Raw genomic sequence first — 17,300 nt, forward strand, 5'->3', positions numbered from 1 at the left:
TTGCGGTTTTCGGTTTTCAGAAAACCGGTTTTCTCAAAAACCGAAAACCGCAAATGTCACAAAAATTCAACAGCACTAGTTTAAAGGCTTGTCAGTGAGATTAGTAATGACTTTATTTTGAGACAGGTCCGGTATTTCTGGTGCTGTCCTGTGTAGACGTGAAAACTTTCTGCTGTGCTTGATTGTGGTCTTCCGGAAAAGTAATTCTCCTTGTGCTGCTGAGGTTGTGTCCACCCAGTCCCAATCAGAGGGAGTTAATAGTGCAGTCAGGAAAAGGTATGTTGATAGAAGCTGTCGGTCCACGCTGTCGAGTTTCTGGCGAGTGAAGTTGATGCGTTCCCTTACAAGGGCAAAACTGGTCCTCTGTAGAATCTTGGTGATTTGAAAAGGATGAAGTGGATATTGTATTTTGGCGAAAACTGGAACAACGTGCTGGTCTCTGCATCTGAGAAGGAAGGCAAGAATTCCCTCCCCGTAAAGGTATTTGAAATAAGAATTTAAACTTTCCTGGCGGCGAATATTATAGAGATGTTCTCGGGATATCAGCCAGGTTCCAGGAAAAATTGCAAGAATCATAAAGAGACACAACATCAAAACCATACACAGACCATCAAATATCAGAAAACTGCTCCGTCCAGTTAAAGACGATTTGGGTCTTAAAAACACCAGGAGTATACTGTATTCCCTGCGAATGCGGGAAAACTTACATAGACAAACAGGACGAACAATAGAACATCGATGCAAGGAGCATGAGAGATACATCAAGCTGTTTTATCCGGAGAAATCAGACCCGGCGGAACACGGAAGGATATAGAATTTTATTTTCAGACACTAAAATTATTCCAAAGAACTCAAACCACTGAGATAGGATAGTTAAAGAATCTTGCCATACTACAAGAACCCAACAATATCAACAGGGATACAGGATTTCAACTCAGCAAGACAAGGACACCAGTCATAAAGAAAGCATATTTTAATACGACCAATCAGCGTCAAGCTATAGACCATACAATCAGACACGGATTCTTAAGCCTACCCCCCCCCCCCTACCTCTCCTATAAATAGTACACACGAACTGATTTCAGTATAATCGCCCTGAAGACGAGAATGATGTCAGTTCTCGAAACGTCAGCTCTGTCGTCGGACTTCACCTGGCTGATATCTCGAGAACATCTCTATAATATTCGCCGCCAGGAAAGCTTCAATTCTTATTTCAAGAAAATGTTTAATTGAATGAAATATATTGGATTTTTTAGATTAGGTGCCGTAAAATTTTTGAACGACCTCTAAATCAATTTTTCGTATTTTTTTGCGGAATAAGCACATCATACTGAGTTAAGTGATAATTTGGGTTTGGTTACACTATATGTAGTTCTATAGATGTGGGGCGTACAAGAAAATTTTTGATTCAATGAAGTATATTGGATTATTTGGATATGGATGTGTGTGTGTGGGGGGGGGGGGGCACAAAATTTTTAAACGGCCTTTAAATCGAGTTATCGTAGACGCTTCATTTCCTCTGAGTAAATGCTTCATTTCTGGGAAGAGAAAGAGGTCACTTGATGCAGGTTCGTTGAGTATGGGCATGGGGCAATATTTTATATCCTAATTCCACAGCCTTCATCATATATGCATGGGCGGAATGAACTGGAGCATTGTCTGCTAACAGCAGCACCCCTTTTGTGACCAATCCAGGACCTTTCTTCTTCAGTTTTTCTCGTTAGTCACGAGATAAAATATTAGGTACTAGTAATAGTTTGTCCCTGTGGTAGGTAATCTCTAATGAGTTCACCCTATCACAGTTCTAGAAAACGGAAAGCATCACCTTGGCGGCAGACTTCTGCACTTGTTCCTTTTTTATCTGGAGGAGGAAGGGTGTTTCCATTGTTTGCTCGTTTTCTTTGTTTCTGGGTCATAGAGATAAACCCAACTTTCATCCATTGTCGCTAGTTTGGCGAAAAAGTCCTCTTTATCCACCTTACAGCAATGCAGCATTTTTCTCGTGATTTCTCCTTTGGTAAGGTGTGAGCAGTCGTGGTACCCACCGTGCTGACAGCTTCTAAAGATGCAACTGGCCGTGAATGATATTTCAGGCACCCTACCAATATCACACATAACACGTTCAATGGTTATCCTCCTGTTTTTCATTATGATCTTCTCAATTTTCTCCGTCAAGGCGGCATCATCAATGAAAGATGGTCTTCCAGCTGTAGAAGCGTCCGCGGTGGCCATGTGTCAAATTTGGAATTACCGTTTCCACTTGTACACTGTTTCATAGGCTGGACTTTTATCCCAATCGACTTCATCTCTTCGTGGATCTGCTTTTTTGATTTCCCCTGAAGATGGAAAAACTTACTGATGCTCGGTGCCTGAAGCTTGTCAATCATCGCATCTTCAGAGATTTACCTTTAAAAAAAGAGAAAAAACGAACAGAAAGAAAGAGTTGTTCTAACGAGTCCAGAATTTCATCTTTAACATACAGGGGCCTAACTATAAAATGCATGTCCGACGGGTTCGTTGTTCGTTACCTTCTAGGTAATTGTACGAAGTTTTTGATACCTCCTCGTATCTATTTACATCAGTAACAGAAGCAAATGACATACTAACAGTCGAAATCAAAGGAAGATTAGCAGCAAAAAAGTATTTGTACGCTTTAGAGAAAATAATCACTTTTAAAAGGATGTCGAGGCATGCAAAGGAAATCATATATAAATAAAATGTTACTGAGTTCTATAGTAACGTATGCAAGCGAAGCATGGACCCTAACAAAAGGAAACGAAACATTATTATTGATATGCGAGAGAAAGATCTACAGACGGAAAAGGATAGAGAAATCTTGGCGGATAAGAGCAAATGAAAAACTGTATCAAATATACAAAAACTTAAACATAGTAAAATACAACAAACAGCAATGAATAAAGTGCCTAGGACACGTCCAACGCATGGACGAAGATAGACTGTCAAAAATGATGCTAAATGGAAGGAATGGAAACGGATATTGTAACTATGTGTTGTCAGCTGTCAGTACTGTGCTAAATTATTTGGCTGAAAGTATTACTAGTGTGCGTTTCTTTTCTTCATTTGTTAAGGTAATTGAAATGTAAAGAAACATGCAATGAATAGTTAAGATTTGTTGTTATTATTATTATTATTATTATTATTATTATTATTATTATTATTATTATTATTATTATTATTATTATTATTATTATTATTATTATTATTTCAGATTTCTGGGACACAGCAGGGCAGGAAAGATTCCAGACAATGCATCCGTCCTATTATCATCAGGCGCACGCTTGCATTATGGTCTTTGATGCGACGCGGAAGGTAACATACAAGAATTTAGCGAAATGGTACAAAGAACTGAGGCAACACAGACCTCATATACCTTGCTTTTGTGCGGCTAATAAAATTGATGGTAAGTTCAATGTGTATATAATATAATCATTTCAGTATGAATGGAACGGAACATTTAAAAGAACTTTTTGTAAAGCAGTTTAGTGCTCCAATGATGTATGGAGTAAAATTTAGTGACAATTGTTTATAATATGGCTATGTGCCTGTCTGTTTTTTTTTTTTTTTTTTTTGTTTGTTTTTGTTTGTTTGTTTGTTTGTTTTTTCAAATATGGTTGTAATTTGTCCATCCACAAAGTACCCAGCCCACATTCAAGGTTGGGGGTAAAACTAGAAAACCCACCTTCAAAATGTACGTAAAAACTTGAGTTCAAATGATAACCTTAATATAGTTATAATTGAAGGGAACTGTGTCCTCTATGTTCTTATTGCACGACGTGTCACTGATCACGATCACTTTACAACTGAAGTGTCACTGCTAAAGAGGATAGAACAATTGCACAATGGCAATAAAATCCAGAAACTCCCGAATATCTCTTGTGTATCTGACGTATGGTACGATTTATCGAGAATTACAAAGATCCTTTAATCGTAAAATCTGTTGCAAGAAATCAAATTAAGAACTGGAAATGAAACAAAAAAAAAAAAAAAAAGTTTAACTTTCAAGTCTTTCCCTCCTCCTCCCTTAAAAAAAAAGTTTGTTTTGCGAGAAGACGAAAGAACCTTCAGTTCGAACGGCTGAGTGAGGGATTTGATTTCTGAATATAATAGGAAATTTTATTCGTGTTCTACGTTATATAGAATTACTCACCTCTTTGTACTTACTTCTTCCTAGAAATCGAAATAGGAGTGAGTGTCAGTGGTGCAAATTGTGCCGCACGAAACGCAGATATAGCTTAATGGATTCCTTTTGTGCGACAAGGGAATTCTATACTTTCGAATGTGCAATAGAACATGAATGCGAAAGAGGTATTTTAAATAGGAATATGGGTTTGAATAAACGTACAAAATTTAATAAAATCAAATGTCCAATAAACCAAATTTTACCTAATAAGATCCACAGGGCTATTTTTCATTTTCTTTAAACTGTGTTTTTGACAACTTTGATTACAAAACACAATGAGTTTATCAATCGAGACGAAATTGTTGAAAGGAAATCATATTGTTCGTATACTCTTCAGTCATTGTTTGAAGGAGAAATTAAGATTTAAAGCGATAGAAATAATCAAGGAAGTTTGAGTTTTACACGGTGAAGAAAAAATGGACACTCATTAACAGTAAGATCGCTCCAACAGTTGCTGTCTGGATATATACAAGTCTTGACCACAAACCAAGTAGTAGATCACAAATCAATAACGTCCTGTTGATAGGACTCACTGCTGGATAATTATTAGCGTTACATCCCTTGGTGCAGATCTGAATTTTATTTCTGATGTCGTTTAGATCCCACATTAAGGATTGTTCCACGTCTAGCCTCGATGCTGAGAAAAGTGTTACAGCCTAAAACCAGCCCAACTGTTGTCGAGGAGTTTCATAGATCTCAAAGCCCATGACATAATTTTCAGTGTAGTGTAAAATGAGTTACTCAGTACAGTAGAAACAGATTTTACATTGTTAAATTTTCGTTTAGTTTCAGGAATCATGGTTCTGAATTAAAAATTCAAAACTAGCATTGTTGAAATGTATTTGTATTTCATGATTTATTTATATAATATAATGAAGAATACACGAAGTAGTTATAATAATATATGTGTGAGTAAATAAACCTATTTACGTATCTTGCATGTAATTTTCTAAATCATGTTCGATAATTTCGATGCCCCCCATAACACCTGGCCCGGAACCAAAAAAGGTCCACGAATGCCGGTTGCCGGATGTGACCGAGTATGTTCACGAGTTGCGGATAGTGGAGTTTCCCCAGATAGGAGGGGTTAGCTAGAAATAAGTAGGAATGCTCTAACAAATAAGTAATCATGGACAATACGGATAAGAGAGAAAACCCTAACAGAAAATCTTGGGTCGTCCAGGTTGAGCGTAAATCTTAACAACGTATCTCGTAAAAAGAAGACTGGTGCAGATACCCTAACCCAACCACGAAATTCGAATGGAAATGTGGAATCTGAAAGGCAGAGAAAGTCGATAGTGAGAAGGAAAAAGGATATAATATGTATTAGCCACAGGGAACGTTAGAATCTTGAAACAAACGCGGGAAGCTAAAAAATAATAAGAGAGGAGCTGGCTTAAATTCAGAGTGAACATCGCTGCATTACAGGAAGTACGATGGCAAGGAAATGGAATAATAAGAACAGGAAAAGATATACTGATGCACAGTGTTGTGCACACTGAGGCACATGATTTTTGTTACAAAAGTTGCTATAACCACAAATAATGAAATTCCCTCCAATCAACGACAGGATGTGTAGCCTAAAAATAAGAGGGAAATTCTTCTGTACAACAATATTCAGTATGCGCCAATAGAAGAGGCAATTACGGACGAAAAAGAAAAATTCTACACTAAATTAGAAGGAGAAATAAGGAAAGTGCAAAGACATGTCACATACTACGTTAAACTTTTGTCCGTGATTGTATATTTACTTCATTACTCTTCAAAATGACTTGCAAACGATGGTGAAAGGAAACTTCGGATATCTCAAAATTCATTTATGAGTAACTTGAGTTTTCTTTCTCTATAAAACCGCTTTGTAATTCTGTCTTTGAATTTGTTTCTGCGCACCAATTTTTAACTACTTTACACAACGTCATCATATATAGTCACCGGCACGTACCATGGCGGTTCAAGGTCACAGTGTGCCAGCTGAGGCGAGTTTCCACGTTATTCTGATGCAGGGTTTGCAGAGTAGTTAGCTACTTGCACTGTAGAACATACGTTGCTGTGTCTCAGGTTATGAGATATGCGTATGTGTATAAAACACAACCACAGTATTCTAGTAAATACTTGAAAATATTGTCGCTCACATACTGAAATTATGTTTACACAAAATGTAAGGACGTGAAATTTTCGTTATTTTCTGCCCAAAAGGAGATGTTCTTTACGACAAATTGGTGCAATTGTTCGTGTTAAACTAAAGGTATACAATGTTATTTATTTCAAATCGTGTTATTTTTTCACATAGTTGTAATAAAATTTAAATATATTACACATTTTCCCGGATTTAAATAAAAATTGGTTATAAAATATAAATGCCACATTTTGAGTGAAATGATGCACTTTGATCTCAAAATAAATTTTAACACAGAAATACACGCACACATGTCATTATTAATTTATTTTTATTATTTCTACTGTAAGGATTCTTTTTTATCTGTTATGAATTCATGTGATTGACTGTATTTGTTGTTATTGGATGCTGGAATAATTGCGTAAGGCTGGCAGCACTGCCGGTTATTGGAAAGCTGATTGTTGGTAGGATCACTGTTCGGAATTTGTCTGCTTTTGGAGTGATCTTGAGCTGCCATGCTACGTGCCGGTCACTATAAGTTAATTCATTGACAAACATGATTATACAATTATATTCCTATAGGTACACGTACTTACTATTTTGCTACTAGTATAGCGAGTATCTGACCTCAGCATTAGTTGAGGAACAAAACTATGTGGAATCTCCAAATCGTGGCATTACAACTTGTAGACTTTCAATAGAAGAAGACACCGTATTCAACCTGGACCCGAACTGAATATTAATGTCAGTTTATCAATACTGAAGTGTGCCATCAACAGAGCTCCTTCTATAGGACCATCTGTAATTCTGCATCAAATAAAGTACGTACTTCTATAATACGTATCAATGCCTAGTCATTATACGGTACTTGGAGCATTTTCGCAGACACTAATAAACGTTAAATACATACATTAAAAATTATTTTCTAAAATTCAGTTCTTTTCATTTTACTCTGAACAGAACATCCATAAATATTGGTGTGTGATTATCGATATCTAGATGTCTAAGAAATAGTTGGTTGCTACGGTGTAATAGATACCTCTTGCATACGTCCCTGAACGTTATTCTTACATACTCATAGCATAACCAAATGGCGGAGAGTTTAACCTTATGGAGAACAACTTAGTAACTTACGATTTTTGCATAGTATATAAATTTAAGCTTTTCAGTTGTCTTAATCTGGCATCGATCCCAATACCACCAGTATTGAAATAATGTATGTTAGGTTTTGCAGTCTCAAGCTCAAAATTTATTAATGGTATGTCCTTGTGAAAAGTAATTCGAATGTAAACACAAACTATAGATAGATTAGATTGCATTCAATGTATAACACCGCCAAGGCAAAGGAAAGTGTAATACAAGAGAAACAAAAAATATTAAGTCACTATGGCCTCTGACACAAAAGTAGAGTTTACATCAGCAGTTAGTTATCGCAGAACAGGGATCAGAGTTTAATGTACATGCAGACATATCCAGTGAATGTTAATTCAGATAAAACTATGTGAATTGTTGCATTTTGATATTCGGAAAGGATATATTTTTTTTTTTTTTTAAAGAGTTTTATGATTGTTGTCAGACAAACAGATATGACAATGACAGAAAAAAATTGTTGCCAGTTGTATTTAAAGGTCAGATAAAGCAGTGGATTAAGATTTTTCTAGATGGAAAAAATGTACACGAAACATTATACAATAATTTAAAGAAAGAGCTAATAGGCGAATTTAGAAATCCTAGCTTTGCTTTAGATATCGGGGGGAGAGTTAGACATAGGTTACAGAAAGAGTGTGAACCTATATTAAACTGTTTATGACATGCTAACGTTAATAATAATAATAATAATAATAATAATAAAATGAATAATATGCTAGTGTTAATAGAAAAATTTGAAAAGGACATGAGCGACGCTAAAAGGATAGGATTAATTACCCCATATTATATAGATATGGTAGAGACCAAATCCTATAATAATATAGATGCATTCACAGAGGATTTGCTAAAACTTGAAAAGAATGTTTAACATTGAAAAGAGACAACAACGTGCCAGAGGTAGAGAAAAATCAGAATCAATTTCAGTACAGGAATTGATAAGTAGAATAAGAAAACCAGTAAAGATAGGCAACTCATCAGATAGCTATTCGGACGACGATGGGGTAGTGGTGGCGAAAGAATCTAAGGAAAGGTCTCATTGTAGTCAAAAAGTAGAAGGAAAAGAAAGTATAACCATTCATTAGTGCACAAATGATTAGGATAGAGTAGATGAGCTAAAAAAAAAAAAAAAAAAAAAAAAAAAAAAAAAAAAAAAAAAAATGGAGAACAGAGAGAGAGGTGGAAATGTTATAATAATAACGGAAAACAAAATTAGAATACACAAGTTTTTGCAATGTACTATCAACAGCCTCAACCAAATTTAAACTACAGTACAGTACCGTTACTTCCGTATAATCAAGACTCTTCTGCTTGTCAAAATTGTCAAAGACAAGATCAGTCCAGAAATTTAAATAGGAATGTGTCTAAATGGACGCGGTACATTTACAACATATAGGACACAGAAACAGAAGCAAATTTTAGCCTCAATACAATGCGAAAATAACAGTGTTTTTACCTATACATATACAAAATAAACCTCTTAGACCTATAATTGATTCTGCCAGTCAGTTATCAATTATTAATGATTTAATTCCTCCAAGAGCTAGTCGAAGAGCGAGACGAGGATTAAAGGAACAACTCAGAATTCCATTTCAGTAAATAAAATAGCTGTAATTAGATTTTCTATGGCAGAGAAAACTTTTCATCATAGTTTTAGAATCATTGAGAACTTTTCTCATAATTTATTAATTGGAAATAATTTATTTTCACACTGACTGAAAACAGATTACGGAGTCAAAACAATAGTTTTACATAGATGTGGAAAACTACCAAAGAAATGATTACAAGTAGATAACATCACAGTGTCTGTATCAGAAAAAGGTACGTAATATATAAAATCTTGCCTGGTGCCTAAATTTGTAGTTAGCAAAACTGTCTATTTCCCACCTTGGACAAAGGTACATATGTCATTAAAATTACAGCATTCTTGCTGAGGAAATAAATGCATGTTAGAACTTTTAGAGGATCAGTGCAAAATTTTAATTCCTAGAACATTGCTATTCAAAGATCAAAATTTGTTAGAAATAACAAATCTATTAGGTAAAAAGATAGTACTAAAAGTAAACACAGTAGTAGTTTATGGTGAAGATACATTACTAATAAAGAATGTAATGTATCTAACACAATAGATTCGAAAGCTGAAGAAATAGAAGGGAAAAAATTAAAAATTTGGCGAAAAGAGACTAGTTATAGGAGCAAAAGCAGATAAAGAAGTTAGAAAGAAATAGATAATTAGATGTTTGCTATAAGTATAGTAATGCTTTTGTGAGGGACTCCAAAACAATCGGAAGTGTGAAGATTTACGAAGCAATTTTACAGAGAAAGAAATCTCAAGTTAATCATAATTGAGTTCTGAAATATCTAAAGTTTCCGTTCGCCATGTCTTGCAAGTCATTTTGAAGAGTAATAAACTAAAAGTACAATCACGGACAGAAGTTTAATGTAGTCCGTGATAATAGGGGACCTAAATACGCAAGTAGGGATGTAATAAACTCATTTGTACATTATTTTGGCTGTATGTGGCTCAAGCAGTTTAATTCTCTTTTATTTTAAAAGGGTTGTCACTTGCAAGCAGACTGTTTCTCTGTGTGCGTTTTCTCGCTCAGAGGATGCAGATGACTGGTTTGACCTTGGCCAGTGCTTCTCTAGCCAATCACAGTTCTGTCCGCTATTACGTCATCCAGCACGAGAAACTCACGCGAACAGCGAGAACTAGAGAGAATTGGCGGTAGGCAGCACTACTTGGCGCTGAAACGAGGGAGATGTAACATCTCACGTGTATTGCTGCAGAACTCAATCACATCATCATATAATTTTAACATTCGTCTATCAGTTTGTATTCCTCTAGATAAAAAGCATCGATACATATTGCGATTGTAATCTTAATTACCTAATATCAAGCGATGTAAATATAGTTAATTATTAAAATTTTAAGTCCATTTGTGCGTATTGGTTGTGATTTACATATTATCTCCTCATGCCTCGTGGTAATCAATTTATGTGCGTGGTACCGAAAATAATTTTTACTTATTGTTTGTGGTGTTTATTATCTTTCAAAAAATATGATGCTGAATCTTTAGCGTGTAAGCATATTTAAAGGTTGTATTTGGAATCTTTGCCTATGTGTAGTTGGCGGTGAAAGGAGCTATTACTTGTAATAATTTGTTTCATCGTCAACGCTCGGGCAAAATATTCTATTTACGACTATCTAATGTGATTTTTGCTCTCTTTGGATTACCATCCTATGAAGTAAACGTCATAGGGAAAGAAGAAATCTACAGAAACAGGATAGCAAAGAAAAGTCTACACGATAACAGCAATGGTAACAGACTGAGATTAATAGACTTTTCCAGTGAGAGGAACATGATTATGAAAAGCACTTGGCAACCTAAGAAGAATACAGGATATAGTAATATGAGTTTCTCCGGATAGAAGCACAAAGAGCCAAATAGACCACGTTATAATAGATAAACGACATGCATCAGACATAAAGAAGATAAGCAGCTGTAGAGGAGTATATGGGGATACGGACCATTTTGTAGTAAGTGCTACGTATAGACAAGAAATAGATACAATGCAAACTGAAAACCTAAAAGGAGAAAGAAAGGAAAGATACAATATAAAAGGAATGAAAAATTGAAATTACTTGATAAATACAAGATAAAGTTAGAGGAAAAACGATGTAGAAAGGGGGAATTTAAAGAAAGTAGTTCAGATATGAAATGAAAAATGCTTAATTGTGCCATCAACTACGTAGCAAAGAAACCTTAGGAAAGAAGTAAACGGAATGGTTTGACGGAGAATTTGAAGCAGCAATAAGAGAAAGAAACGAAAAAAGGAATAAAACCATACAGAGACTGACAAGACAGTTAACAAATATATGTAAAAAAGCATAGTAAACAAAATATGTAGAAGCAAGAAGAGAGAATTTGAAAAGAAAAGAATAAAAGAGTTAGAGGAAAAGGAAATCAGAAACTTTTATAGGAGAACAAGGGAAATAAAAGAATTCCAGCCAAGAGAAATGGTTTATAAAGATGAACATGGGAACCTAATAGGGGACAAAAAGATGTTATTAGAGAAATGGAAAGAATACTTCTGCAAACTAGTAAATGGATATGAAGTGGAAGAAAAGGGAAAATAAATAAGGAGAAAACACCTCAGGAAAACTTAGAAAAAAACCTTATCTTCCTCACTAGAAAAAGTACACAAAGAAATACTGAAGTTAGGAAATAATAAAGCGTCCGAAGAAGATAGAATGGAACCAGAACTAGTGAAGAGAGGCGGAGTAGTTGCGGCAAGAACATTACAGGGATTAATAATGGAGGTGTGAAAAAAGGAGAAAATGCCTGAGGGATGGTATATGGGAATAATATATCCGGTACATAAGAAAAGAGATAAGGTAGGCTGTGGAAATTATCGAGGAATAACATTATTAAATGTAACATACAAATTGTGTAACAAAATACTATTGATAAGACTAGAAAACCGGGCAGAACACATAATAGGAGGTTATCAGGCAGGATTCAGGAACCAACGATCAACAACGGACCAGATATTCATACTACTTCAAATACTAGAGTAATTTTACGAGTAAGACAAAACACTGTACCAGATGTATGTAGATTTTAAGCAAGTATATGACAATCTGTACAAAAGCAAGATATTCGAAATAATGAAAGAATTTGGAATTAAAAAAAAAAAAAAAAAAAAAAAAGGCCTTAAAAACTACAAAGTGTAAAGTAAGAATAGAACAAAACTTGTCTGAAGAATTTAAACATAACAGAGCATTAATACGAAGAAAAATATCAACAATACTTTTTAACATAGCGTTAGTAAAAGTAACACAACAACTTCCTATTAACCCAGAGGAAACCGTTTTAAATAAAACGGCTCAAATTCTAGCATATGCATATGATACAGTAATCTTAATAAGATACATACATATAGTAGAAGAAATTTACAAAATAATGAAAAATAAAGCAAAAGAAATAGGGCTAGAAATAAATACAAATAAAACAAAATATATGAAACTGGAAGATTCCCAATATCCCAATAAGGAAGGAGATATAGATATACATGATCATACAATAGAAAGAACAAAAAAGTTTAAGTACCTAGGCACGACAATCACCGAAGACAATAAAACCTCGGAGGAGATACAAGAAAGAGTAACAAGCGAGAATAAATGTTATTACGCATTACAGAATGTATTCAAATCTAGGAATGTCAGCAGAAAAATAAAATTAAGCATGTATAATATAATACTAAAACCAAGTCATGTATAGTTCGAAAAGTTCAGTAATGACCACAAGAGAGGAGTAATGGTGAGTGACATGAGGAAGAAAGATCCTGCGAAAAATATATGAACTAATAAAAGAATAACACGTAATACATTAGAACAAATTCAGAATTACAACATTTATAAAACCAACCAAATATAATTGTAAGAATCATACAAAAAAGATTAAGGTGAACAGGACATACACAGAGCATGCACAAAAGTAGAACGGATTTGAAGGTGTTCATAGGAAAACTGGACGGTCGAAAGAAATTAGGCATTAGGGGCTGAAGAAGAAAAGTAGATAATCGAGAAGAATGGAAAAGAATGGTTAGGGAGATTAAGGCCCTGCCGACTAATAAGAAAGCATAATACCTAGCAACTTGTTCTAGGGAATGTTGTTCTTAAGCGTCTATAGCAATAGATAACTTCACCATCTATATCAATAGATGGCAGCCAACAATATCAATAGATGGCAGCCAACAACGGATTTCAACATTTTGAATTTTTTCCAAAAGTACTGATGATGTTTACAGAAAATTGTTCTTGAACTTCTGGAAAAGTCATCTTTGAACTAAAAATTGACTAGAGCCCTTTCTTGTTTGGATCCTAATGTTTCTATAGTATCTGATGTTAGAATGAATCGCATGGAGTCTCTTTTAGCTGAACTAGGTGAAAATAATTGATTAGACGACGATAAGACAGAGTTGTAATTTTTGTTCGAATTCTAATTGTAAAACAATTTTGAGACAGTATATTGAAACTGGTTAGCGATTGGATGACTTTTGACTGAAGAAATTGGATACTTTAGAATAGATGATCTAAGAGATGTTTCTAAAGTAATCTTTATTTTCCCGCATTTAATTTCAAATCTAGAGAGAATTTTTCCAATCCATGTGAAATGTGTAGCAGATAATGTACGATTCAGTAAATACTTCTTATGGCTTTGAGAAACTATCCATAAGTTAATTTATGATTCATTATGCACGAAATCCTCATACTCATTTTGCAGAAACAACAAATCAACAAGAAGAGGGAGAGAAACGGGGAAAAAAAAGCTGAAAACTGGAGCTTTGAAGCTAAGCAGATTAAAATAATGGCATATGTGCGCAATATTGATGAGAAAATAAAGCGTTTGAAGAAGTTACAAAATTACATAATACTATTTAGTTTTTTCAAAAGATATGTCGTTAATATACCGCCGTCAGTTCTGTGTACGTGCATCAATTCTTTTTCGATGAGTGTTTCACTGTGACTTTTTCCTTTCACATGTGACTAAAGTTACGATTAAAGTTTGACGGGAAAATGTGTAAAATCTTGCTTTCTGCAGGAATTTGTATTAGGTAACTGCTCTGTGATTTCATAAAATAATACTTTGTATTTGTTTTTATATTATTATTATTATTATTGATGATTAAGGAAGATATGTTACTTATGTATTATCGTTATCATGTTTTCTTGGTCGTGTTTTCATGAGTATGGGAAAGCCTGTGTGGTTAATTACGTATCAGGGAAAGCTTGAAAAAGAAAAGTTCTCTAAAACCGGGAAAGGTGAGAGAATATTTTCCGTGATTTTTGTAGCTACCCTAGTGACATTGGTACTCTACCTGGATGGTGGTGGTTTAAGTCAGGAGGTTGGCACAGCAGGTCGTTCTCCGTACATTAGGATGATATCTGTTCTTTTGTCTCTTGATAGTGCCATTGATATTTGTCTGAAGGAAAGTCAAATCCTGTTGGATGTCAGTTCTCATCAAATTCCCGGTAATTAAAGTGTATTTTAACAATATTACTTCAATCATAACACATCACAGCTTAAGTGAAGTGAGGCGTTTTTCGTTCTTCCACCGCATCGTTTACAAAACCTTCGAACACAGTAATCTTTCGGAGGCTGTAAAAAGGTTCAACCAGAACCAATACCAGAATCAATTTCCTTATAGGTGCTATATCCCAGATTTCGTAGAAATCTGATATGAGGTAGATGGGAATGGGTATTTTAACTGGATGACTTGGTGTGGAACGACCCACATGTGATTTGATGTGTCATGATTTCTTTTCAATACTGCACATGCAATTCTAGCAGAATTAAGGCCTGGTACGAATTAATTGTCTCCCCATATTTCAAAGAATCTGGATAGTGAAGGGAAATTATTTATAAAATTCAATAACTTAGTTTTATTGAATTATTCTAATATAAAGTCGAATATCTCTAATACATGATCAAGTATAAAACGTAGTAAGTAGGTATGTGCAGCTAATCGATACAAGACTTAACAATATTTTTTTGTTCTAGCAAATATGGATATTACTCAGAAGAGTTTTGCGTTTCCACAGAAGAATAATATCCCCTTGTACTATGTATCAGCTTCAGATGGAACCAATGTTGTAAAGGTAAGGTAGTATAGATTTAAGAAAGGAAAAAAGAAAGAAAAAACTCGTCATATGCTAGGTTATTAGAAAATAAATGTTCAATGTCTACATACAACCCTTCCTCACTGTGACTCTAGAAATGAAGCTACAGGTATCATAAAACGTGCTGCAGAATCAGCATGTTGAATCATTGTGATTTACGAGTATTTCTCTTGTATGATTTCAAACTGATACGTAGTGAGGCAAACATAATTCTGACGTAGTGAGTACATGGGACATAGATTTAGCTTCAGAACGTAGAATCACTGCGTCGCTGGTTCAGAAATTTCGTGTCAAAAGCTACTCTCTCCAATATGAGAAAGATAGACACGCCGAGGGTGGATAACAATGCTTTAACAGCAAATCTGTAGTTCATCAGAGAATTTCTCTCGTAGTTCAGCATCGTAGGTTTAATTACTTCTGATTATAAGGAAAGCGAAATAATAATAATAATAGTTTTGCAGGAGCTTATTGAGTGTCATAAGCACCAGCTGTTGGGGTATGCAATAATTATGGTGTTATGACATGCGGCAAGAAGTAGATGTAGTACAATAGTTGAAGCATGGTGGGGAGTAATTGGGCATTAGTGAAATTTCCAAATAATTCTAAAACTAAAGTAGATGCCACACAACGTTTTATAATAAATGGTTTGCTTAATTTTTTCTCCTGTTCAAGTCATTTCTGTTCGCAGAAATTGAAAAATGCGCTGGCAGTTGTGTGTCTTTGGTTAGTAGGAAGGGTCAGCTGATCTTGCACATTAAACCACATGTGACGGAAATTGGGAAGCAGAATCGGAAGTATTCCTTTACCACCCATATAATCCTGATTTAACATCAACAGAATGTCGTTCGTCAAAGTCACTTCCTGAAGTTTGGGGTATTCAAAAATAGGGATGCTATCAAAACTGTTCCCTAGGACAACATTTTTTAACGAGAAGTACGTTTTTTAAGGGATTAGATTGAGAGTCATGTAAATTTTTGAAAGAAATGTGTCACTCCGTTTGGAGATAATTTGAATGAAGTAGGGATGTTTTCTGCATTGTAACACTCAGTACATGAAAATGCCAGTTATGGACTGCACTGGAGTCGTGCATTTTGATGAATCGTCAGCGAAGATGTACAGGGGAACAGGCCCGTATCCACGGGGAAAGGGGGGTGTAAATTTTTACTGCCCCCCTTAAATTTTCATGGTCGGCTTGCAAATGAACTATAATGTGATGATAAACTACAATATGGTTGGATCATGCCCCCCCCCCCCCCTTTACTTCCATCGGTCCCTCCGTACATTTTGGGGCTGGCTACGAAACCATGGGCTTGGTACAATATTACGCCTGGTGGAAAACCACCCTCTATAATGGATGGACCGAGGTCATTATGCGTGTCAAGTCACAAACTCCGTACTTGTCCAGAATACAGGCTGGGGTACCCAGTCAGTGGCAGTGTGTTGAAAGAGGTCGTGAGAAAGTACACCATGGAGAACAATTCTGAATTATATTTCTTTACAAGTTCAAAATGGGAGATCTTTCGCATCTAGTTGCAAAAAACATCAGTAGTGCATTTGGTCAGGAGTGGTGAAGGAACGCAGAATACATTGTTGGTTTGTAAAATTTTGTTTATGAGAAAGTAGGATTTATGGATGTCACATGAGTTGACACTAGCCAACAAGGATCACTGTCTGGGGGACAGGTTGCAGTTCTAAGTGTACAGAATAACCGGGAGGGTTCTTGCATCGGATTAAAAAAAAAAAAAAAAAAATCTCTGATTAAAAATGGATCTGCTACGACAATCGTAAACTGTCAGAATTGTGATAAACTTCTAAAACGATTTCCAAAAACCACTACTTCACCCACAAAAGGTGCTGTTAGTAAGGTAGGATTGATCCATCGTCACTGTAAACCGTAACAGTGCTAAATTCCACTTATTCTTCGCAAGAATTCAACAATTATCAACTGACATGGTGTTTTCATGTTGCATGACAATACACACCCTCAGGTTACTCTAAGGACGGTACATACTTTCCATTAGTTATATTGTGCAAGTCTTCATGACCCCACTGTATTCTCCTTACGTGTGTCTCACAAACTATCGTCTCTTCCGGCATCTTGATAATTTCTTGACAGGGAAGAACTTGAGAAGAGGTTTATTATCGAATGG

At 35.2% G+C, this 17,300-nt stretch overlaps 1 protein-coding gene across 1 annotated transcript in view; it reads left to right on the forward strand.

The window, feature by feature from the left end:
- LOC145662665 (rab-like protein 2A) overlaps positions 1-17,300 on the forward strand; it is a 43,605-nt gene that overhangs the window by 19,906 nt on the left and 6,399 nt on the right. The window contains exons 3-4 of the mRNA XM_081728466.1: positions 3,230-3,421; positions 15,032-15,129. Of these exons, the coding sequence (XP_081584592.1) occupies positions 3,230-3,421; positions 15,032-15,129 (290 nt within the window). The remainder of the gene's footprint in view (positions 1-3,229; positions 3,422-15,031; positions 15,130-17,300) is intronic.

This window comes from Thermobia domestica, chromosome 10 (assembly GCF_964235325.1).
Source record: "Thermobia domestica chromosome 10, izTheDome1.hap1.1, whole genome shotgun sequence".
NCBI classification, from domain to species: domain Eukaryota; kingdom Metazoa; phylum Arthropoda; class Insecta; order Zygentoma; family Lepismatidae; genus Thermobia; species Thermobia domestica.